General features: G+C 49.3%; 1 protein-coding gene across 1 annotated transcript in view; it reads right to left on the bottom strand.

The window, feature by feature from the left end:
• Positions 1-24502, bottom strand: part of LOC141271153 (bone marrow proteoglycan-like) — an 83431-nt gene that overhangs the window by 22596 nt on the left and 36333 nt on the right. Inside the window, exon 2 of the mRNA XM_073681260.1 lies at positions 2706-2950. Within this exon, the coding sequence (XP_073537361.1) occupies positions 2706-2950 (245 nt within the window). The remainder of the gene's footprint in view (positions 1-2705; positions 2951-24502) is intronic.

Genomic DNA, 24502 nt, shown 5'->3' on the forward strand with positions numbered 1-24502 from the left:
TGAAGTCCGGCTGATAGATTCCCTTTAAGGAAAAGCAATTGAAAGAGGAGTTGAGTAGTAGTCTGAAATGCATTTGGCAAAGTACAATTCCACCCAGCCATTTTTGTTTGAATGCTATATTGGAGTTCAACCATATGTGAAAATCTTGCTAAACTACAAGTTGCAGCATTTCCATTTGTGGCCAATCTAGTCTATGAGCAATTCCATCTGCCATAGAATGCAATCTAATCAACGTATGTATAGACAGAATCTCCAACAAATGCACGAAAATTGGAATACAGCAAATGTTACAGTGTACAGTCTGAAGAACAAGGTCCATGCGGGGAGAATGCACACAGCATGCAGTTTCTGTTTCACAAATCGTGAGTAATCCAAAGTGGATATATCCACACACCTACATGAATTTACAATTTTTCTGTATTTAAAGGGGACCTGTCACCATGAAGATGCAGTCCAATCTACAGGCACCAAGTTACAGAGCAGGAGGAGCTGAGTAGATTGCTATATGGTTTGTGAAAAAAAGATTCAGTATAATCTGTGATGTCATCATTTAATCCTCTGCTCTTTCTGGGGTTTTCGGTCCAGTGGGCGGGGCTATCCATTACTGACAACTTTCTTTGTATAAAAATATAGCTGTCAGTCACTCAGTCACTGATCGGACCGCCCACTGGATCGAAAATCCCAGAAAGAGCAGAGGTTTAAGTGATTAAAACACATGTTATACTGAATCTTTTCTCACAAAACTATATATTATCTGCTCAGCTCTCCTTGCGCTATAACATGGTGTCTGCAGATTCAACTGTATTTTTTTGGTGACAGGTACCCTTTAACATCTAACAATACAAATACATGCAACCAACATTTTTGGTCACATTAAGTGATCCATTACATCCAGCTAAGACTTTAATTTTTTTGTAGAGGCCTCACAATACAGTGGCATGTAAAAGTTTGCGCACCCCTGGTCAAAAGTCCTGTTATTGTGGACAGTTAAGCAAGTTGAAAATGAAATGATCTCTAAAATGGCCTAAAGTTAAAGATGACACTTTTCCTTTGAATTTTAGACAAAAAAATATATGTTTTAATTTTTTACTTTTTAAAAAGTTTGGGCGACCTTGTAGATTTGTGTGCTCAAATAACTTTGACCAATGTTTCAGATCTTAATTAGTCTGTTAGGTTTATGGCTTGTTCACTATCATCATTAGGAAAGGCCAGGTGATGCAAATTTTATAGCTTTACAAAACCCCGCCTCCTCTAACCTTGTGCCAAAAAACAGCAGCGGCACCTGCCTAACACTCTGAAAATGAAAAAGGTGGAGGCCTACAAAGCAGGAAAAGGCTAAGAAGTTAGCAAAGCGTTTTCAAGTTGCCCCTTCTTCAGTTCGAAATGTAATTAAGAAATGGCAGTTAATAGAAACAGTGGGTGTCAACATAAGGTCCGGGAGACCAAGCAACATTTCAATGAAAACTATTTGTAGAATTGCTAGAGAAGCAAATCAGAACCCCAGCTTGACTGCAAAAGACCTTCAGAAAGATTCAGGAGACTTTGGAGTTGTGGTACATTGTTCTACTGTTCAGAGACACCTGCACAAATATGGCCTTCATGGAAGAGTCCTCAGAAGAAAACCTGTCCTGCATCCTCATCATAAAATGCAGCGTCAGAAGTATGCAAAAGAACATCTAAACAAGCCTGATGCATTGTGGAAACAAGTGTTGTGGATCGATGAGGTTAAAATAGAACTCTTTGACCACAATGATTAAAAGGTATGCGTGGAGAAAAAATAGCACAGAATTTCAGGAAAAGAACATCTCGCCAACGAGCCAATGGCACAGGGAAGATTTCACGGGTAGAGGGAAGAATGGATTCAATGAAATTTCAACAAATTCTTGATGCAAACATAACACCATAGCTGAAGTTGAAAAGAGTTTGGCTTCTACAAATGGATAATAATGCTAAACACACGTCAAAATCCACAACACACTACCTTTAAAAGGCGCAAACTGAAGGTTTTACAATGGCCCTCACAGTCCCCTCATCTGAACATCATTGAAAATCTGTGGCTAGATCTCAAAATAGCTGTGCATGCAAGACAACCAAGGAATCTCACAGAACTGGAAGAATTTTCCAAGGAAGAATGCATGAAAATTCCTTAAACAAGAATTGCAAGACTCTTGTCTGGCTACAAAACGCGTTTACACGCTCTGTTACTTTCAAAAGGGATTGCTACTAGGTACTAACCATGCAAAATACTCAAACGTTTGCATCAGACCATTTTTCTTTTTGGAATTTTCAAAATGTAATAGATGAAAATATATCTATTTTTTTGCCAAAAATACAAAGGAAATGTGTCATCTTTAACGTTAGGCCTTTTACAGATCATTTAATCTTCAACTTGCTTAAGTGTTCACAATAACAACAATTTTGACCAGGAGTGCCTAAACTTTTACATATTTTTATTTACATTTTGATCTATTTTTTTTACCACAGACTAGATTTAGTATTTTATAGCTTGTTATATATGTGTTTTTTTTTCATTCTGTATATGTGTGTGATAGTTTTTTTATAGATGTGTGACAAATTACTTATGCTGATACATGCCTAAAGAATTATCAGAATGATCTAGCCATTTGATATTATTCAATAAAGTGGTTACTCTATTATCACTTTGAGAGTCAGCATAGAATTTACCTTATTTGCTATATACATACCCTAGCTCTGGGGAAGCAACGAGGCTTGGTGAAAACGTGGTAGCCACATGTTCCTTTATTAGGACAGGCAGCATCTTCTGCTTTTTCAGTAAAATCTGTCTCAATATGGTCACTTTCCTCATTTAGAGACAAGTCTTCTTCATCCAACTCATCCTCATCGTTATCTTCATTAAATAACTCATTAATGTTATCTTCATTTGTGTCCACTTTAATTAACTGATCATTGTTTTCCTGCTCATAATCTCCTGGGAACAAAGAAAAACAATATTTATAAGTTAGGTTCAGATGACTGCAGTTTTGGTTTATTTGCTGGAACGCCCGTGGACAGCACACAGAATAGCACATAAGAAAAACGTAAAGCCAGCTCACCTGTGTGTTTCATGAATGGAGCACGGGAGAACATTCTGATCAAAACGTGATGAATAGCCAAAGTGCACTGTCCACCTACCCCCCATACCCTTTCCTCATGGATGTAATTTTTAACATGGACTAATTAAAAGCATGTTTTTACTTGGAGCTGATTACCACATTTTCTTTGGCTAATGTTAACCTATGTCTTAGTGCACATGGGCTATTTTCCACATGGAAAAAAATAGCAGCATATGCTACTCTGGTCCAATTTACATATATTCCAAATGTCCTGGATCAATTAGGACAGTCACAAACTGGGGAAGATATTCCAATGTCCCAGGAGGTCAGGGTTATAGCCCCACTATTTATGGGGAGCCCCTTTAGTAGCCCCAATATTTTTTCAGGGCCCCTTAATAGCCCCCACTTTTTATGAGGGCCCCCTTAGTAGCCCCCTGCATGTATGAAGGCCCCCATTAGTAGTCGTCACTATTTATGAGACCCCTCTTAGTAGCACTCACACATAATAGCCATCACACTATTTTAAAAGAAAAAAATAAACACCACATACTCACCTTACCCCAGGCAGAGAGAAGCGGTGATGAAATCGCGCCAGGACTCATGTCCTGTCCGTGTCGCGGCGTGATGACATCATCGCGTCCTTTTGCTCTGCCGTTCTGTAGGCCCCAGGCCTGCAGCAACCTGCGGCCTACAGAACGGAGTGCGGCAGTGCAGGAAGATAATTTTTCCCTGCACTGCCACAGAGTTTAGCTGTATCGGTGAGCTGCACACAAAGATACATTTAAGGGCAGCGATGGCTCCTGGTAGGCGCCTCCAAGTCAGGGGCCTGGGGTACCGCACCCTCTGCTTCCCAGTAGCTATGTTGCTCGTTATATCTCAACTTCTGTGGGGATGTTTTCATGGTTCTTGGCCGTGCAGACCCAGACAATGGTGTGATATGATTGATCAATTTCTCCTCCTCTGACACAGGACCTTGGGTATGGGCTGACATCTATGTTTGACTTGAACAAAAATTCTTTCTTTCTCGCTTTCTTTCTTTTTCTCAAAATTTGTCAATGGCCCCACTATCAGTATTTGGTCAGTATTTTTTCTCAGGAGTGGGAGCCAAAACCAGGTGAGGAACAATCAGAGAAAAGGTATAATAGAAACAAGTGCACCAATTCTGCATTTCTCACCCACTCCTGGTTTTGGCTCCCACTCCTGAGAAAAAATACTGACCGAACACTGACCAAATACTAATAGTGGGGTCATGGCCTTTGAGTCAAACTCACAGCCTCTAACAGGCTTTAAACCAGGGGATGAACACATTTCATAGAAGTCTGTTGTGCACTGCTTCTATTGTACTCCATGCACGAGTACACCTTTAAAAATCTATTTTTTTCATATCTCACCTTGTCACCTTGTTTTGTGGCACTGAAATTCAGCTGTGTGCAGAGCTGGTCCAGAGTAAAAATATCTAATTTTTTGTTGCTAATAGTGTGCTCCAGCACACTATCTGAGCAACATGAGTAGGAAAAAGTGAGGTCATGGTGGAAGGGGGAATAGCCTTAGTGTTCAAGGTATACATGGGGTAGGTGGTAATGTTAGTGAAAGCACTAGTGACCCAACACTATCATGTCGAATCCAAACACAACTGACAACTTCTGTTTCTGGATGGGCTACTCCACTCGCTTTCTTTGGCAGCTTTCCAGAGGTTCACCTTGTAGATGAGGGTAAGAAAGAGCATGTGCTTCTGACGCGCCCCCTGGGCCATGTTCAAGGGATTACCCGGAGCCGGATCTGGATAGGGGTAGTAGTCCTTGTGGCGGTGACCCGGTCCGTGCCCAGGGTGTCAAACTAAGCGGCAGTCTATGGCAGTAGATGTTAGAATATGTGTCGACTACGCCACCCGTTGAGTGCGGCTTTGAAGCCGCCGCTGCAGAACAGTCCGCTGAGGCCGGTGGTATGGGTGCAGCGATGATGTGATAACCCCCAACGGGAGGGGTATGGCCTCAGGGCAGCAGATGAAGATGATAGGGGTTGTGACGGTGCAGTAAGAAGAGTCAGAGTCAGGAGATGCAGTTTCAGGGGTTTTACTCACAAGTGTTCTCTCAGTCACTCTGGCCTTGAGTGACCACCCGAGCCGTGCTGCGTCCACCAGGTCCTGGACTCGGCTAACCCCCAGGCAGTTCTGGAGCGTGGTCCTGAGCTCCCTTCTCCCTCTCTGTCTCTGGCCATTCCCACCAGGGATCCACCTTTGGCCGGCTCCCTTGGGTCTCTTAGTGGTCAAACCTCCTCTGGGTTCCCTGACCCTATGCTTGGTGTGCCTTTCTGGTGGATTTGGTGAGGGTCGTGGCAAATCTTGACCACGACCTCCGGTTCCTGGCTGAGGATAAGTGGCCTCCACCAGTTCGGGTTCCGGTACCCATGTCCGCCAACCCTTCACCCTTTTTGGTCTGATTCTGGGTTCTTAGGGTTCCCTCTGATCTTCCACTCTGGGCCTTTCTGTCTCCTCTCTCCTCTGCAGGCTTGGCTCTGGAGCTGGGCCCAGCCGGAGCCACAGCTCCCTGTCAGCCCTCCTGGCTGAGCTCCTCTGCTCTGCTCCTCCTCAGGCTGAACTCGACCCTATTCTAAGATGGTGCCCACCTTATATACTCCCTCTATGTGTGAGCCCAGGTGACTAGCACCCAATGAGCTCCTAGCTTTACCCAGAGTACTCCCCCTATCTGCCCCTACACTACTGGGATGTTCCACCCCCCTCCCACTCCAGCCAGGGACAGACGCTGTCGTACCTGCACATATACTTGGTGGGAGTACCGTAGTTCTGTCCCCCGGAAATGGGATGTATGTAGTGCATGCAGCCTACTGAGCTCAGTCCCACACTCCATCCTTACCCGGGAGTGGAATACCACACCTCTGGAGTGAGGTGCAATACCCCTGTAGCAGCCAAGTCCTCAGGGTGCTACATTCCCCCCTGGTAAATCACAGCACGTCCTCGGGCTGTAAAAGAATAAAATATCCAAAAACATACAATTTTTTTCCAAAACATACAAGAACATATCAAACATTAAACATTATCAATCTCTAGCAATAAAACTTCTTCATATAAATATTCTTGAGCTTCTGGCCACTGGGCACTTGTGACCAGGTAAAAGTGCAACAGTCAGTTCAAGAACAACAGTTTCCTATAAAACCAGTAGGGGGCGCCTTAGAAAGCGCAACTATATACAAGGGGAGGTGGCCGCTCTCAGTCCTCGGCCAGTGGGGATAAGGGATGGCTGCTCACAGTCCTCAGCCTGTTAAGGGATAGGGGACACACGGGTTTAAGTTCACACTTGTCCCAACGGGGAACATATTTAAATTAGCAGCAGTTCTTATACCCTTACGGATAACTATGTACAGTTCTTTTTTTACGGTACTCTAATAACGGCGTCCTCCTGATGCTTCTCGCAAGTAGGCTTCAGACCCGTCCGGGTCCTCTTGAGTGAACCCGATGAGGTCTCCTCCTGCGGGGTCCCACTCAAACTGCGCCTCCTCTAACGAGAGCGGGGTCATCTTGACGGGCGCCGGAACCGGGATTAGGGGCTCGCACAGGGGCCTTTCCTTTTGGGGCTAAAGTTGGTAATACTCCGGTGGCCATATAAAGGGCTGCCCATCCGGGCAAGTGTGCTGGGCAAACAAGTCTTCACCCAGGTGCGGCACTCTAGATGTTGAGGGCGCGGTGGTGGAAGCGGCGCCCGGATTGACCAGGCCTTGCGACCAGGCTTGGGGCACCCTGAACGTAAAGGGCACCGTGAAGACGGCGGCGCCCGGGGTTACTTGACCTTGCGACCAGGCCGGTGACTCAGCAGAGGTAGAGGGCGCTGTTGGTACTGCGGCGCCCGGGGGTACTCGGCCTTGCGACCAGGCCGATGGCGCTTCCTGTTTGGTCGCACTCTGATTTGAGGCGCGTGACGTCACAGGGGTCGCGGCCGCGGCTTCTGTTTGAGGCCTAGTCTGGAGCGGTGACGGTGCAGCGACGGGCACGGCAGGGGGAATTTTGGGCTCTGCGACGGGAAGCTGGGGCAGGCACGCGGTCCCTCGGCTCGGGGTAGTAGCGTCCCCTTTACCTGCCTCCGTCTCTCCAGCTCCCTCCTCGGCGTCGTCTCCGGCCTTCACTCCTCCTGCACCATCCTCAGAGGCGGTCTGTCTCCTCGTCTCGGGTGGCGTGCTTCGCTGGCGGGTTCCAGCCTGCTGGGCCATCTCTCTGCTCCACTCCGCCAGCGTTTCTCGCTGCACCTGGGCCATCCTCCGTGCCAAGCCCTCCAGTGCGGTCTGTGCACGCTCCCGGTCTTGGGGGAGCTGTGCCAGGATCTCCACCAGGCCTTCTGGGGTTGTCGCTTGCAACAGGCTCCTGACCACTGGGTCGGTGCTGCCTGCCTCTCCCTCCATCTCCGGGTACGGCTCCTCCAGACTTCTCCAGGCTGCACCCATCTTCGCTCTTTTGTTCTGTCTCCGCCCACACTCAGGGCGGTCCTGGGGCAACTTGGTGATTGTCAGTTCCAGGGGCAGACCCCCCACGCTGATGGACATCTCAATCATTGCAGTCTCTGCTGGTGGGGGCGGTCTTCGTTTTTGGCGCCATTCTTGGTCCTGGCCCACGATGGGAGGTCGTCTCTTACCACCCTCTGGCACGCCCATAATGGCGTCTGCTCTGCCAGGGCAGGAAATCTTCTCAGATGGCGGGAATCGTCTCCCAGTGGCAGGAAACTCCGTGGATGGCGGGAAAAAGCTGCAGATGGCGGGCAACCGGCGGGAAACGACCCGTGATGGCGTCCGATGGCGGGGACCCTCCGGAATTGGCGGGAGACTTCTTTTTGAGGTAAATGTGAACTTTTCTTCAGGCACGCAGTACCCGGTGGTTGCGGGCACGTTATCCTGCCGACTACGCCAAAGTTGACGCGCCCCCTGGGCCATGTTCAAGGGATTACCCGGAGCCGGATATGGATAGGGGTAGTAGTCCTTGTGGCGGTGACCCGGTCCGTGCCCAGGGTGTCAAACTAAGCGGCAGTCTATGGCAGTAGATGTTAGAATATGTGTCGACTACGCCACCCGTTGAGTGCGGCTTTGAAGCCGCCGCTGCAGAACAGTCCGCTGAGGCCGGTGGTATGGGTGCAGTGATGATGTGATAACCCCCAACGGGAGGGGTATGGCCTCAGGGCAGCAGATGAAGATGATAGGGGTTGTGACGGTGCAGTAAGAAGAGTCAGAGTCAGGAGATGCAGTTTCAGGGGTTTTACTCACAAGTGTTCTCTCAGTCACTCTGGCCTTGAGTGACCACCCGAGCCGTGCTGCGTCCACCAGGTCCTGGACTCGGCTAACCCCCAGGCAGTTCTGGAGCGTGGTCCTGAGCTCCCTTCTCCCTCTCTGTCTCTGGCCATTCCCACCAGGGATCCACCTTTGGCCGGCTCCCTCGGGTCTCTTAGTGGTCAAACCTCCTCTGGGTTCCCTGACCCTATGCTTGGTGTGCCTTTCTGGTGGATTTGGTGAGGGTCGTGGCAAATCTTGACCACGACCTCCGGTTCCTGGCTGAGGATAAGTGGCCTCCACCAGTTCGGGTTCCGGTACCCATGTCCGCCAACCCTTCACCCTTTTTGGTCTGATTCTGGGTTCTTAGGGTTCCCTCTGATCTTCCACTCTGGGCCTTTCTTTCTCCTCTCTCCTCTGCAGGCTTGGCTCTGGAGCTGGGCCCAGCCGGAGCCACAGCTCCCTGTCAGCCCTCCTGGCTGAGCTCCTCTGCTCTGCTCCTCCTCAGGCTGAACTCGACCCTATTCTAAGATGGTGCCCACCTTATATACTCCCTCTATGTGTGAGCCCAGGTGACTAGCACCCAATGAGCTCCTAGCTTTACCCAGAGTACTCCCCCTATCTGCGCCTACACTACTGGGATGTTCCACCCCCCTCCCACTCCAGCCAGGGACAGACGCTGTCGTACCTGCACATATACTTGGTGGGAGTACCGTAGTTCTGTCCCCCGGAAATGGGATGTATGTAGTGCATGCAGCCTACTGAGCTCAGTCCCACACTCCATCCTTACCCGGGAGTGGAATACCACACCTCTGGAGTGAAGTGCAATACCCCTGTAGCAGCCGAGTCCTCAGGGTGCTACACTTCAGTGGATTGCACTGCATCAAGTAGCCTCTCTTCCTCTTCCTTCACCTCATTATAACACACAGTACAGTCCACAGAGGTTGCACCCCAATTACCCTTGCTTCCCCCCATATCACAATTCTCCAACCTCCCAACTGACTGTAGGGAACCACAGATGGGTGAGTCTGCAGAACTGTCCATACATTCTATGCCATGGGCATCAGAAGTTTGCTCCAAAGATTCACAGACTCAAGAGGAGTAACGCATCTGCACCGATGCCCAAAATTGTTTTAGGTTGGATACGGGGTAAGACGAAGTAGGGTCTGAGTAGCAACCTGATCCTTGTCACCAGACGTTAACCCCCGAGGGGTAAGGTGATCCTGATGAGACTCAGATACCTAAAACTCACGCGAACTGTACTGTGCTATCAAAGCAGGAAGAGAAGGATAGTGACTCTCAGGGTGAGGAATGGGATAACACAGAGGATGATGATGAGGTTGTAGATCCCACTTGGTGTGAACCCAGAAGCATGCAGCTGAGTAGGTAATCTGAGGAGGTGGCGGAGGACAAAGATGAGGAGGTTACGTTTGCGCCCTACGGCGCAGACACGGAGTGATGCAACCACGACGAGCACTGCATCCTTAGCCACAACTGTGGTCAGAAGTGGTTGCAGGTTTGTAGCTCGCAGGGGTTGCAAGGTGCAATAATTTGGCTACTACATGCATGAACCTTCACATGCGCAATCAACATGCGTTCCTCTGACAATCTCCGGCACACCTTGTTGAGTTTCTTTCTGCTGGGTTGGCTGTAGTGGAAGAGGTGTCGTTCCTAATTATACTATTTTGACTCTAGTGAAATGGATGCCACTTTGGTGTTGTCTGCCACTAATTTTTGGAAATGTGGAGACTCCTGTTTGGTCTCCATCTGCTAGTTTAGCTGTAGTGCAACAGGTGTCGGTCCTAATTATACTAGTTCTACTCTACTGAAAGTGATGCCACTTCGGTGGTGTCAACCCCTAATTTAGGGAAATGTGGAGAATCGTGTTGGGTCTCCATCTTCTGGGTTGGCTGTAGTGGAGAGGTGTTGGTCCTAATTATATTATTTCTACTCTAGTGAAATTGATGCCACTTTGGTGGTGTCTGCCACTAATTTTTGGAAATCTGGAGACTCCTGATTGGGTCTCCATCTGCTGGGTTTGCTATAGTGGAAGAAGTGTTCTGTCCTAATTAAATAGTAAAATAGTAACATAGTTTTTAAGGTTGAAGGAAGACGAAGTCCATCTAGTTCAACCCATAGCCTAACACGTTGATCCAGAGGAAGGCAAAAAAAACACTAAACTCCACATTGGGGGAAAAAAATCCTTCCTGACTTCATACGGCAATCAGACTAGTTCCCTGGATCAATGCCCTATCAAGGAATCTAGTATATATAACCTGTAATATTATACTTTTCAAGAAAGGCACCCATGCCCTTCTTAAATTTTAGTAGTGAATCACTCATTACAACATCATGCGGCAGAGAGTTCCATAGTCTCACTGCTCTTACAGTAAAGAATCCGCGTCTGTGATTATGATTAAACCTTCTTTCCTCCAGACGTAGAAGATGCCCCCTTGTCCCCGTCTCTGGCCTCAGAGTAAAAAGATCAGTAGAAAGGTCTTTGTACTGTCCCCTCATATACTAGTACATAGTAATAAGATCACCCCTAAGCCTTCGTTTTTCCATAGTAAATAACCCCAAGTGTAATATCCTGTCTTGGTATTGCAGACCCCCCAGTCCTCTAATAACCTTGGTCGCTCTTCTCTGCACCCGCTCTAGTTCAGCTATGTCTTTCTTATACACCGGAGACCAGAACTGTACACAGTATTCTAAGTGTGGTCGCACTAGTGACTTGTATAGAGGTAAAATTATGTTCTCCTCATGAGCATCTATGCCTCTTTTAATGCATCCCATTATTTTATTTGCCTTTGCAGCAGCTGCCTGACACTGGCCACCAAACGTGAGCTTGTCGTCCACCAATACACCCAGGTCTTTTTCAGTGACAGTTTTGTCCAGTGTTTTACAATTAAGCATATAATTATACATTTTATTTCCTCTGCCCAAGTGCATTACCTTACATTTCTAACCATTAATTCTCATTTGCCATTTATCAGCCCAAGTTTGTAGTTTACATAGATCCTCCTGTAATATAAAATTTTCCTCCTCTGTATTGACTACCCTGCCATGTTTAGTGTCATCTGCAAATATTGAAATACTACTCTGTATGCCCCCTACAAGGTCATTAATAAATATGTTAAAAAGAAGCGGGCCCAATACTGACCTCTGTGGTACCCCACTGTTAACTGAGACCCAGTCTCAGTGTGTTCCATTAATAACCACCCTTTGTTTCCTATCACTGAGCCAGTTCTTAACCCACATACATATATTTTCCCCTATCCCCATTGTTCTCATTTTATGAATCAACCTTTTGTGTGGAACCGTATCAAAAGCTTTTGAAAAGTCCATATACACAAGATCCACTGCATTTCCTTGGTCCAGTCCGGAACTTACCTCTTCATAAAAGCTGATCAGATTAGTTTGACAGGAACGGTCCCTCGTAAACCCATGATGATATTGGGTCATGAGGTTATTCTTCTTCAGATACTCTAGTATAGCATCTCTTAGGAAATCCTCCAGGATTTTACCCACAGTAGAGGTTAAGCTTACTGGCCTATAATTTCCAAGTTCAGTTTTTGTCCCTTTTTTGAATATTGGCACCACATTTGCTATATGCCAGTCCTGTGGTACAGACCCTGTTATTATGGAATCTTTAAGGATTAAAAATAATGGTCTATCTATGATGTTACTTAATTCCTGCAGTACTCGCGGGTGTATTCCATCCGGGCCTGGGGATTTGTCAGGTTTAGTGATTTTTAGACGCCGCCGTACTTCCTGCTGGGTGAAGCAAGTGACATTTAATGGAGAATTTTTGTCATCACTGATCATGTTTTCTGTCATGTGATTTTCTTGTGGAAATACTGTTGAAAAAAAATCATTTAGCATATTGGCTTTTTCCACATCCTCATCCACCATTTCACCCAGACTATTTTTAAGGGGGCCAACACTATCATTTTTTTGTTTCTTACTATTTATGTAGTTAATCCCTTTCCGACCATGTCAGTAATAGTAAGTAGCTGTGCCCTGGGACTTATGGACCAGCTACGTATTATTACGTGCGCTTCGATCGCTTCCGCACACAAGCGCACACACCCAGTGCTATTTGCTGGGAGCAGTCCCGTACCGCTCCCGGCACATTAACCCCTGCAATGCTGCGATCTAAATCGATTGCAGCATTGCGGTGGCAAGGGGGGAGGTGATCTGTATACTCACCTCTCCTGCCGGCGTCCAGCGATGTCTGCGGCGGCTTCCGGATGTTGCCATGACGACCCGATGTCGTCATGACAACATCCGGGTCACCAGGAGGCAGGACGTTACTTTGGTCATGCGCAGTGCGCGACCAAAGTAATGTCTCCCCTGTGTGCAGTGCTGACAGGCTGCATGACAAAGGGAGCTGCTGCTATAAAAGTACACATATTTGGTATCGCCGTGTCCTGAACGACCTGACCTATAAAACTGTCCCACTAGTTAACCCCTTTAGTGAATACAGTAAAAAAAATAAATAAGAAACGAAGCAAAAATCAATGCTTTATCATCATACCGCCAAAAAAAATGGAATAACACGCGATCAAAAAGACGAATGTAAATAAAAATGGTACCGCTAAAAACGTCATCTTGTCCCGCAAAAAACAAGCCACCACACAGCTCCATTGTCTGAAAAAAAAAAAGTTATAGCTCTCAGAATAAAGCGATAAAAAAAATTATTTTTTCTAGAAAATTGTTTTTATTGTGTAAAAGCAGCAAAATATAAAAAAAACTATATAAATGCGGTACCGCTGTAAATGCACTGACTTGAAGAATAACGCTGCATTATCAATTTTACCACAAGCTGAACGGCATAAAAAAAACGCAAAAAAACAATTCCTGAATTGTTGGTTTTTGTTTATTCTGCCTCCCAAAAATCGGAATAGAAAGCGATCAAAAAATGTCATGTGCCCGAAAATGGTACCAATAAAAACGCCAACTTGTCCCAAAAAAACAAGCCATAAAATGACTCTGTCAGCCAAAATATGGAAAAATTATAGCTCTCAAAATATGGTGATGCAAACACTAGTCTTTGCAAAAAAGCGTCTTTCAGTGTGTGACAGCTGTCAGTCATATAAATCCGATATGAATCTGGTATTGCTGTAATCACACCGACCCGAAGAATAAAGTTGTCCAATCACTTATACCACACAAGGAATGGTGTAAAAAAATAAACTCTAGGGTTAGGGTTGGGATTGTATTAGGGTTGGGGCTAGGGTTGGGGTTTTTTCAAAAGTAAAGAAAAAAAAATGATGACAATATGGCGACCAGTGTTGAGCGCAAGTGCTCGCTACTTGAGTTTCCATCAGGTACTCGGGTATGCACTGAGTATCGCGGGTGTTCAAGTGACATGCTCGAGTCTCTGCCCCATATGCTTCGCGGCCAAAAAAAACGTTGCTGAGATCGCCTGCCATGCACGAGCGATCCCCGCATGTTTTTTTTTGGGTGTCTAAAAACATGCGGGGCGGGGACTCGAGCATGTCATTCGAGCACCCGCGATACTTGGTGCATACCCGAGTACCCGATGCAAACTCAAGTAGCGAGCACTTGCGCTCAAGACTAATGACAACTTATTCAATATGATGACCTAATGTTATCAAATTCTGTCGTACCTTTGGGTTCAAAATGTACACTATACCCCTTGATAAAATTATTGAGGGGTCTAGCTTCCAAAATGGGGTCACTTGTGGGGGGTGTGCACTATTTCGGCACATCAGGGGCTCCCGAAATGCGACATGGCGTCCGCTCTTGATTCCAGGCAATTTTGGTTTCAAAAAGTCACACAGTGCTCCTTCCCTTCCCTAACGTGCGCCCAAACAGTGTATTTTCCCCACATATGGGGTATTGGCGTACTCAGGAGAAATTGCACAACAGTTTTTAGGTTCCATTTTCTCCTCTTACCCTTGTGAAACTAAAAAAATTGGGGCAAAAAGATAATTTTTGTGAAAAAAGTTAAATGTTCATTTTTTTCTTCCCCATTCCAAAAATTCCTGTGAAGCACGTGAAGGGTTAATAAACTTCTTGTATGTGGTTTTGAGCACCTTTAGGGGTGCAGTTTTTAGAATGGTGTCACTTTTGGGTATTTTCTGTCATAAAGGCCCCTCAAAGTCAATTCAAATGTGATGCGGTCCCTAAAAAAATGGTTTTGTAAATTTTGTTGGAAAAATGAGAAATCACTGATCAACTTTTAACCCTGATAGCGCACTAAGGAAAAAAAATTGGGGTTCCAAAATTGTGCTGATGTAAAGTAGACGTGTGGGAAATGTTATTTATTAACTATTTTGTGTGACATATCTCTCTGATTTAACGGAATAAAAATTCAAATTCTGAAAATTGTGAAATTTTCGTCAAATTTCCAATTTTTTCACAAATAAACACAAGTGATATCGAAGAAATTTTATCACTATCATGAAGTACAATATGTCACGAAAAAACAATCTCAGAATCAGGGGGATCCGTTGAAGCGTTTCAGAGTAATTACCTCATAAAGTGACAGTGGTCAGAATTGTAAAAATTGGCCTGGTCATTAACGTGCAAACCACCCTCGGGGGTAAAGGGGTTAAAGAATATTTTGGGATTATTTTTACTTTCTCTGGCAATGAGTCTCTCTGTCTCAATCAGTTATACTATTTTTACTCTAGTGAAATTGATGCCACTTTGGTGTTGTCTGCCACTAATTTTTGGAAATGTGGAGACTCCTGTTTGGTCTCCATATGCTGGTTGGCTGTAGTGGAACAGGTGTCGGTACTAATTATACTATTTCTACTGTACTGAAATTGATGCCACTTAGGTGATGTCAGCCCATAATTTAGGAAAATGTGAACACTCCTGATTGATTGGGTCTCCATCTGCTGAGTTGGCTATAGTGGAAGAAGTGTCCGTCCCCATTATACTACTTCTGCTCTACTGAAACTGATGCCACTTCTGGTTGGGTCTCCATCTGCCGAGTTTGCTGTAGTGGAAGAGGTGTCAGTCCTAATTATACTATTTCTACTTTGGTGTATCAGACCCTAATTTTTGTAAATGTGGAGACTCTTGGTTGGGTCTTCTTTATGTCTGTTGCCTGTAGCAGTAGGCCTCCCAGACTGGCAGGTCTCCACCTAATTTCAGTCAACTACCCGTGTTACTATCCTTAAATTTTTGGACCAATAGTAATCTATGAAACAGATTTTTCTGCCATCTGAGTGTGGCTGAGTGTAAAAGCAAGTTGAGCTGTTGCCAGTGGTATCAGGGTGACGCGCCCCTGGGCCTGTGTCGCGCTGCGTTGCGCACGCGGGAGCTTACCTGGAGCCGGATCTCTTGAGGGTTGTAGTCTCGTGGCGGTGACCCGGTCCGTGCCCAGGGAGTCAAAATGAGCGGCGATGTAACAGCGGTAGATGTAGGACGACTACGCCACCAGTTGAATGCAGCTATGGAGCTGCCGCTGCAGGACAGTCCGCTGAGGCCGGTGGATGGATGGTGCAGCGTAGATGGTATAACCCCCAACGGGAGGGGTATGGCCTCAGGGCAGCAGGTGTGGATGATGGGGGTAGCAGGAACCACTCAGAGACGGTGCGGTGTAATTCAGGGTCTTTACTGGTAACAACGATAGACCCTCCCGGAGTACTTGCTAGTGAACGGGGCCTGGTCAGTCCTTGAGCAGATGGGATCTCCCCTGGCCAGGCGGAGTTGTAGGCCTCCCAAACTGACTGTACTCTTCTGGCTACCTTGCTAGAAGCGGATATAAGTAGCCCACGTCCCTGAGTGTACCGTGTGGTGCTCACCCGTATGGCCGGTGACTCGGGGCCTTCTAATGGCTTCCGCTCCACGATGGCGGTGCTGGTCCCACGCGTGTGACCGTGCCTTCGGGTTTCTGGGCCTGAGGACCTGAAATCCCCTGCCGGTCGGCTTCTGCTGCTGGGTAAGAGTTAGTCCCCACAGCCTCGGACGCCGGGTCCGGTAAGAAAGCTTCTCAGTCAGGGCGAGCTCTGCAGCTGCCAGCCCCTGACTCGTAGTAGTATTGCTTCTGCTGTTTCTTGTCTCTACTCTCCTTGACTGCTCACCCTGCTTCAGCCCCGGGTTTATATAGGGGAAGTTCTTCCCCTCCCAAGACTGGGCAGGAGGTGTGGCATGCACAGAATCCCTGACCAAAGGACCTCCCACCTGCTCTCAGACATAATATCTCTATCACTGTGGCAACCAGACCCCTGGGGTGTCACATTCCCCCCTAGTGAAATTTAGTACTCCGGGACTAAACATATTTTAGAAAAACATAACAAGATATAACAATAACAATACAATAAAGAAACACATAAAGGTGGTCACGGCATGTCCGTAACCGGGTGCAGTCTTTGAAGAAAGCAAGGTGTCCATTTCACCAAAACAGGGAGACGTAACCAGGTAGGGGTCTGTCCTACCCCGAGTCCTTAACAGTCTCTAGTCCATCCTGGGTTACGCTCCAACTATGTACAAGGATTCCCGGTAAATCCACCAAGGATTCCTAAAAATAACTGGAAACACAAAATTATACACAAGCAACAATACACAGATAAACATAAATAAAACAATTTATACACTTCAAATCCTCCAGCGTGCGGGTAACTGGCCCCTAGTGGCCCTAGTGGACCTACGGAGCTGACTGTCTGGCCCTGAACTACAGGGTGTAGGAGCTGTCAAGGGTAAACTGGGCAGCTGTCTACCGGCTCTTTGTCTCACTAGGGGTACGGCAGGCTCACTATAAGCAGAGGGTTGATCCTCCTGTTCTGCTTGTGTGGAGTCTTCTGCCTCCTGGACCGGCTGTTCTTCCAGCTCTACCTGTTGCTCCGTAGGTGCTTGGGATGCTGGTTGGAGGAAGGTGAGTACGGGTACCACAACTGCACCATTGACTTGAGTCCAAGACCGAGGGAAGTCCCCGAGCACAGTACTAACCATATCTTCCCTTTCCTCTACGGGTCGATGGTCTTCTTGTTCCTCTTCAGGGTTCCTCAGTTGTTCGGGACACTTCTTCAGGTGGTCCCGGGATACAATGGCTGTAGTTTCCCCTCCGTCTTTACTGATGGTACAAACCTTCGGGTTCTCGTGGCTTGAGGGCAGTACGGTGTACGGGTCCTTCTCCCACTGGTCGTCCAAATAGTGGAGCCGTCTCTTCCTCTTCAAGACCTGCTCTCCGGGTACCAGGGGAACAGCGGGAGCATACTGGTTGTAAGTTTTCTCTTGTCTTTCCCTAGCCTGACAGAGACTTCGCTCCACGCTCTCCTGTACTCTCCGGTACTGCTGCTGCCTCTCTGTGTCCCAGTCTGCTTCTGGTGAAGTGTCCTCGGGTGTCAGGACTCCCATTTCCAGGTCAACAGGTAACTTACCAGGTCTTGCCCTCATTAGGTAAGCCGGGGTACAGTTGGTGGAACCTACCGGGATGTGGTTGTATAGGTCCACCAGATCGGGCAGCTTCTCAGGCCACAGACTGCGTTCTTCCAGGGGCAACGTTTTCAGAAGATCCATTACCACCTGGTTCATTTTCTCACAAAGTCCATTAGTTTGCGGATGATAGGGTGTCGTCCTTATCTTCCGGCAGCCATACAGAGTGCAGAATTCTTGGAAGACCTCCGCTTCAAAGCCAGGTCCCTGGTCTGTCAACACTTGGTCCGGGTACCCGTGTGGACGGCAGAAATGCTGCTGGAAGGCTCTCGCTGCTGTTCGAGCTGTTAAGTCCTTGACGGGGACGACAACCAAGAACCGGGAGTAGTGATCCACGATGGTTAGTGCGTAGACGTAGCCACTTCTGCTTGGGGTCAGTTTTACATGATCCAAGGCTACCAGTTCCAACGGCTGCCGGGTGACGATGGACTGCAGGGGAGTCTTCTGGCTGGCACGATCCTTCCTTCTTAGGTTGCACGGGCCACAGTCTCTGCACCACTTCTCAATGGTTCCCCTCATGCCTACCCAGTGGAATCGCTCGCGCAGCAGGAACTCCAGCTTCTTCCACCCGAAGTGTCCAGCTCCGTCGTGGTATGCCTCCATTACCATGGCTGCGTCTCTTCGTGGCACCACTACTTGCCAGAGTAGTTCATGCGTCCGGGAGTTAACCATTCTGCGGCACAACTTCCCCTTGTAAAGGAACAGTCGACTCCTCTCCGCCCATAGTTGTTTGGCTTCCTCCGGAGCGTCTGGTTCAAGGCAAGCCTCCGGGCGAGTCAGCATCTCCTTCACCAGTCGGACGGCAGGGTCGCTGTCTTGCGTTTCCGCCCAGTTGTAGTGAGGTAAGGGGTTCAACGTAGCAGCCTGCTTACTCCTTACCCGGTGGGAGTACTGGATAGTCCCATGACGGTGGAACGCAGGGAGTTCAACTTCTTCCAGTCCCTCCGGATCTTCTCCTCCGTCCGGCAGGTTGGGCATCCTGGACAGGGCGTCCGCGTTGGTATTGGAGCGTCCGGCCCGGTATTTGATTGTGAACTCGTAGTTGGACAGACGGGCCATCCACCTCTGCTCCAGGGCACCGAGTCTTGCCGTGTCCAGGTGTGTCAACGGGTTGTTATCCGTGTACACGGTGAACCGGGAAGAAGCGAGGTAATGCTTAAAGCGCTCGGTGACTACCCATACTACGGCCAGGAACTCTAGCTTAAATGAGCTGTAATTCTCGGGATTCCTTTCGGTGGGTCGCAGCTTTCGGCTGGCGTAGGCGATTACTCGTTCCTTCCCCTGCTGGATCTGGGACAGTACGGCTCCTAGCCCGATGTTACTGGCGTCGGTGTAGAGGATAAAGGGCTGGCTATAATCCGGGTACGCCAGGATTTCGTCCCCCGTGAGGGCCATCTTCAGCTGGCGGAAGGACTCTTCTTCCAGCTCCTCCCATTTGAAGGGCGGCTTCTGGTTCTTGGCCTTCCGGGACTGGCCTATCAGGAGGTCCTGCATAGGTGCTGCCTTTTTGGTGAAACCGGGAATAAACCTTCGGTAGTAGCCTACCAACCCGAGGAACTGCCGCACTTCTTTTACGCTGGAGGGGCTTGGCCATTCCTTAATTGCGGTGATCTTATCAGGGTCGGGAGCCACTCCGTCAGCGCTCACCACGTGTCCCAGGTACTGCACCTTTGGCTTCAGGAGGTGACACTTGGAGGGTTTCACCTTTAGGCCGTAACTCGCCAGAGCTTCGAACACTTCCGCCAGGTGTTTCAGGTGGTCCTCATACGTCTTGGAATATACGATGACATCGTCCAGGTACAACAGGACCGTCTCGAAGTTTCTGTGGCCCAGACAACACTCCATTAGTCGTTGGAAGGTTCCTGGTGCGTTGCAGAGTCCGAACGGCATGCAGGTGAACTCGCTAAGTCCCATCGGGGTGGTGAATGTGGTCTTCTCCCGGTCCGCCTCTGCTACAGGAACCTGCCAGTACCCGCTAGTGAGATCCAAGGTAGAGAAGAAGTTAGCAGATCTTAAAGCAGCCAATGACTCCTCTATCCTTGGTAAGGGGTACGCATCCTTGTGTGTGATACGGTTGATTTTCCAGTAATCTACACACATCCTCATGGTGTTGTCTTTTTTTCTGACTAAGACTAGTGGAGCTGCCCAGGGGCTACAGCTATCCCTGATCACCCCAGCCTCCTTCATGTCTCTAAGCATCCCCTTGGCATGTTGGTAGTGTGCAGGGGGTACGGGTCGATACCTCTCTTTTATGGGAGGATGGTCTCCCGTGGGGATGTGGTGTTCTACCCCCTTGACTCGCCCGAAGTCTAACGGGTGTTTACTAAACACTCTCTCGTACTCTTGAACCACCCGATAGACTCCCTGTTTCTGATGTGAGGGAGTGGAGTCAGTACCCAAATGTAGTTGCTGACACCAGTCCTCCTTTGTTTTCTAAGAGCCATTACCTTCCTCCGGGTGAGATGGAGGCAAGGGTTCCACAGATTGTATAGCATTTTGGTTAATGGTATATAATTTGGCTAGCGTGGCATACCGGGGCAGGTACACTTCCCTCTTCCCGATATTGATTATGCGAACGGGCACCCTCCCATGGCGTACATTAACCACCCCCCGTGCTGTCAAGATGGTGGGCCTACTGTCTGAGTAAACTGGTTCTACCATAGTCTGGTAATCTCTACCTCTCAGACCAATAGCTGCCCGGCACCAAATCATCATTTCACTTTTTGGGGGCATGGCAATAGGAAAAGGGTCACACATTCTTACGCTACCAATCTCACCGCCGGAGAGTTCCACCTGTTGCCGTCGCATCAGTGCCCGGATCACTTTCTGGAGCACCCGCTGCTCGCCGGAGCTGGCGTTCTTGGCAACCTGCTGTAAAAGGAAAATCACCTCTGCAAGACAATTTTCAATTACATTAGTTCCTAGAGTTATTTTTGGGTGACTCTCATGTTTGTCAATATCTACAATGATCAGTCCCTGTGCTGCCAGTTCGACTCTACCGATTTTGATGGTCACCTCTTTAAATCCGATCTGTGGCACGGGCTGGCCATTGCTGGCGATGATACTCAAGTCATCGTCAGGGTAGCGGGTAATATCCGAGTCATTCCAGTACTGCTTAAAGAGCACGTACGGGATGGTGGTGACCTGTGACCCGGTGTCCAGTAGGGCACTCATGGGAATGCCATCCAGTACCACAGGCAAGACTGGACATCCTCCCACATATCTGTCGCGCCAGTTCGATGGGCCTGGTGATCTTTTTCCTGGGGGTTGGCCCTCTACCCCAGGTTGTGCCCGTTTAAAGAACAGTACCTTGCCATATGTCCGGGTTGATTGCAGCGGCGGCAGATGGGTCGTCCGTCTTCACTGTATCGGTCACTGGGTCTTCCTCTGGCCGGTGGGGTCCTCCTTGGTCGACGCCACGGGATGTCCTCCGGTCCGGATGCCAGCTGGATCTTCCCTGGGGTGGAAACCTGTAAAGACTGCACAGTTCGGGTTAGCGCAGCAACGCTCTTAGCTAGCTCTTGGACCTGATGGTGTAGGTCTGGAGCCGGGTCATTGTCCAAAGCCTGCGCATCAGCTCCCACAGGCCCTGCCGACAAGGGCGCCGCCTCCTGGTGGTAAGTGATAGCTGGGCGCCTGTGGGTCACAACGCCACCCGGTGCCGGTTCTCGGAGCACCCGGATGGCTCTGTCCTTGAACTGTGCAAAGCCCAGATGGGGATCCTGTAAGGCCATCGCCCGCAACTGGGTTCGGTGGGCATTAAAATATAGTCCCTCTATAAATTGTTCGGTCAAGAGCCTGTCCTCATTTCCCACTCCATCAGGGTCGGTCTGCTTAATGGCCCTCAGGGCCTCTTGTAGGTTTAGTGCATAGTCCCTTATACTCTCATGCGCTCGCTGCTTGTGTGACACCCCAGGGGTCTGGTTGTCACAGTGATAGAGATATTACGTCTGAGAGCAGGTGGGAGGTCCTTTGGTCAGGGATCCTGTGCATGCCACACCTCCTGCCCAGCCTTGGGAGGGGAAGAACTTCCCCTGTATAAACCCGGGGCTGAGGCAGGGTTAGTGAGTCCAGGAAGAGTAGAGACAAGAGCAGCATAGGAAGCAGCAGAGTCACAAGGAGTCAGGGGCTGGCAGCTAAAGAGCTCGCCCTGACTAAGAAGATTCTTTACCGGACCCGGAGTCCGAGGCTGTGGGGACTAACTTCTACCCAGCAGCAGAATCCGTCAGGCAGGGGATTTCAGGTCCCCTGGCCCAGAAGCCCGAAGGCCCGGTCACACGCGTGGGACCAGCACCGCCATCGTGGAGCGGAAGCCATTAGAAGGCCCCGAGTCACCGGCCATACGGGTGAGCACCACACGGTACACTCAGGGACGTGGGCTACTTACATCAGCTTCTAGCAAGGTAGCCAGAAGAGTACAGTCAGCTTGGGAGGCCTACAACTACGCCTGGCCAGGGGAGATCCCATCTGCTCAAGGACTGACCAGGCCCCGTTCGCTAGCAAGTACTCCGGGAGGGTCTATCGTTGTTACCAGTAAAGACCCTGAACGCTACCATACCGTCTCTGAGTGGTTCCTGCTACCCCCATCATCCACGTCGGCTGCCCTGAGGCCATACCCCTCCCGTTGGGGGTTATACTATCACGCTGCATCATCCTTCCACCGGCCTCAGCGGTCTGCCCTGCAGCAGCAGCCCCCTGGCTGCATTCAACGGGTGGCGTAGTCATCAACCATTTTCTACCGCTAACAGACTGCCGTCCAGTTTGACTCCCTGGGCACGGACCGGGTCACCGCCACGAGACTACAACCCTAAACAGATCCGGCTCCGGGTAAGCTCCCACGTGCGCAACGCAGCGCGACACAGGCCCAGGGGCGCGTCAACTTTGGCGTAGTCGGCAGGATCACGTGCCCGCAACCACCGGGTACTGCGTGCCTGAAAAGCAAAGACTGTTCAAACTTACCATCGGTGAAGATTCCCGCCATCCGGCGCCATCTTCAGCCTTCTTCCCGCCATCGGTGAAGTTTCCCGCCATCCGGCGCCATCTTCAGCCTTCTTCCCGCCATCCGTGGAGTTTTCCCGCCATTGGACGCCATCTTGAGGACGCCGCGTGGGAAGAAGAGGGGCGTGGACTCCGAAAGCGCGCGAGAACTGAAGCCCCGCCTCACGTCCGGACGTTGCGTAAGGTCCTGGAAGGAGCCCAGCAGACGCCGACGTCACAGGAGCGCGACGGAAGGTCCTCAACCCTGACGATCCACTGCGGAGCCGCGGCCTACGGAACAGGATCATCGCAAGGTAGGCCACGGTCCACTAGGGGGGAGGAAGATGTCGGATACGGAGGAGAGCTCCACTGCCTCAACCCCCGCCAGCGCTACCGCTGTTGCAGTTATGCCCTTCACCATGCCCTATATCCCGGGAGCAGCTTGGCTACCCCAGTACTCAGGGGAGTCACATACCCTGCATGACTTTAGAGAAAAGCTGGATAGCCTCTTCCAGGTGTACCCCCTCACAGAAGAGCAAAAAGTGAGCATCCTGGTGGCCCAACTAACTGGGGCAGCCAAAAGGGAAGTAAAATCCTGGCCACCTGGGAGGAAGACTGTCGCAGGGATACTAACCCGGCTGAAGGACACCTTTGATACCCGCACCTCAGCCGAGATTAAACTTAGATTCTACGGGTGCAAGCAGCGAGCGCATGAGAGTATAAGGGACTATGCACTCAACCTACAAGAGACCCTGAGGGCCATTAAGCAGACCGACCCTAATGGAGTGGGAAACGAGGACAGGCTGTTGACCGAACAATTTATAGAGGGTTTATATTGCAATGCCCACCGCACCCAGTTGCGGGCAATGGCCTTACAGGACCCTCATCTAGAATTTGCACAGTTCAAGGACAGAGCCATCCGGGTGCTCCGAGAACCGGCACCAGGTGGCGTTGTGACCCACAGACGCCCCACTACCACTTACTACCAGGAGGCGGCGCCCTTGTCAGCAGGGCCTGTGGGAGCTGATGCGCAGGCTTTGGACAATGACCCGGCTCCAGACCTACACCATCAGGTCCAAGAGCTAGCTAAAAGCGTTGCTGCGCTAACCCGAACTGTGCAGTCTTTACAGGTTTCCACTCCAGGGAAGATCCAGCTGGCATCCGGACCGGAGGACATCCCGTGGCGTCGACCAAGGAGGACCCCACCGGCCAGAGGAAGACCCAGTGACCGATACAGCGAGGACGGACGACCCATCTGCCGCCGCTGCAATCAACCCGGACATATGGAAAGGTACTGTTCTTTAAACGGGCACAACCTGGGGTAGAGGGCCAACCCCCAGGAAAAAGATCACCAGGCCCATCGAACTGGCGCGACAGATATGTGGGAGGACGTCCAGTCTTGCCTGTGGTACTGGATGGCATTCCCATGAGTGCCCTACTGGACACCGGGTCACAGGTCACCACCATCCCGTACGTGCTCTTCAAGCAGTACTGGAATGACTCGGATATTACCCGCTACCCTGACGACGACTTGAGTATCATCGCCAGCAATGGTCAGCCCGTGCCACAGATCGGATTTAAAGAGGTGACCATCAAAATTGGTAGAGTCGAACTGGCCGCACAGGGACTGATCATTGTAGATATTGACAAACATGAGAGTCACCCAAAAATAACTCTAGGAACTAATGTAATTGAAAATTGTCTTGCAGAGGTGATTTTCCTTTTACAGCAGGTTGCCAAGAATGCCAGCTCCGGCGAGCAGCGGGTGCTCC

Source organism: Phyllobates terribilis, unplaced genomic scaffold (assembly GCF_046119375.1).
Source record: "Phyllobates terribilis strain yellow unplaced genomic scaffold, ASM4611937v1 Scaffold_5__5_contigs__length_657084704, whole genome shotgun sequence".
In the NCBI taxonomy this organism is placed as follows: Eukaryota; Metazoa; Chordata; class Amphibia; order Anura; family Dendrobatidae; genus Phyllobates; species Phyllobates terribilis.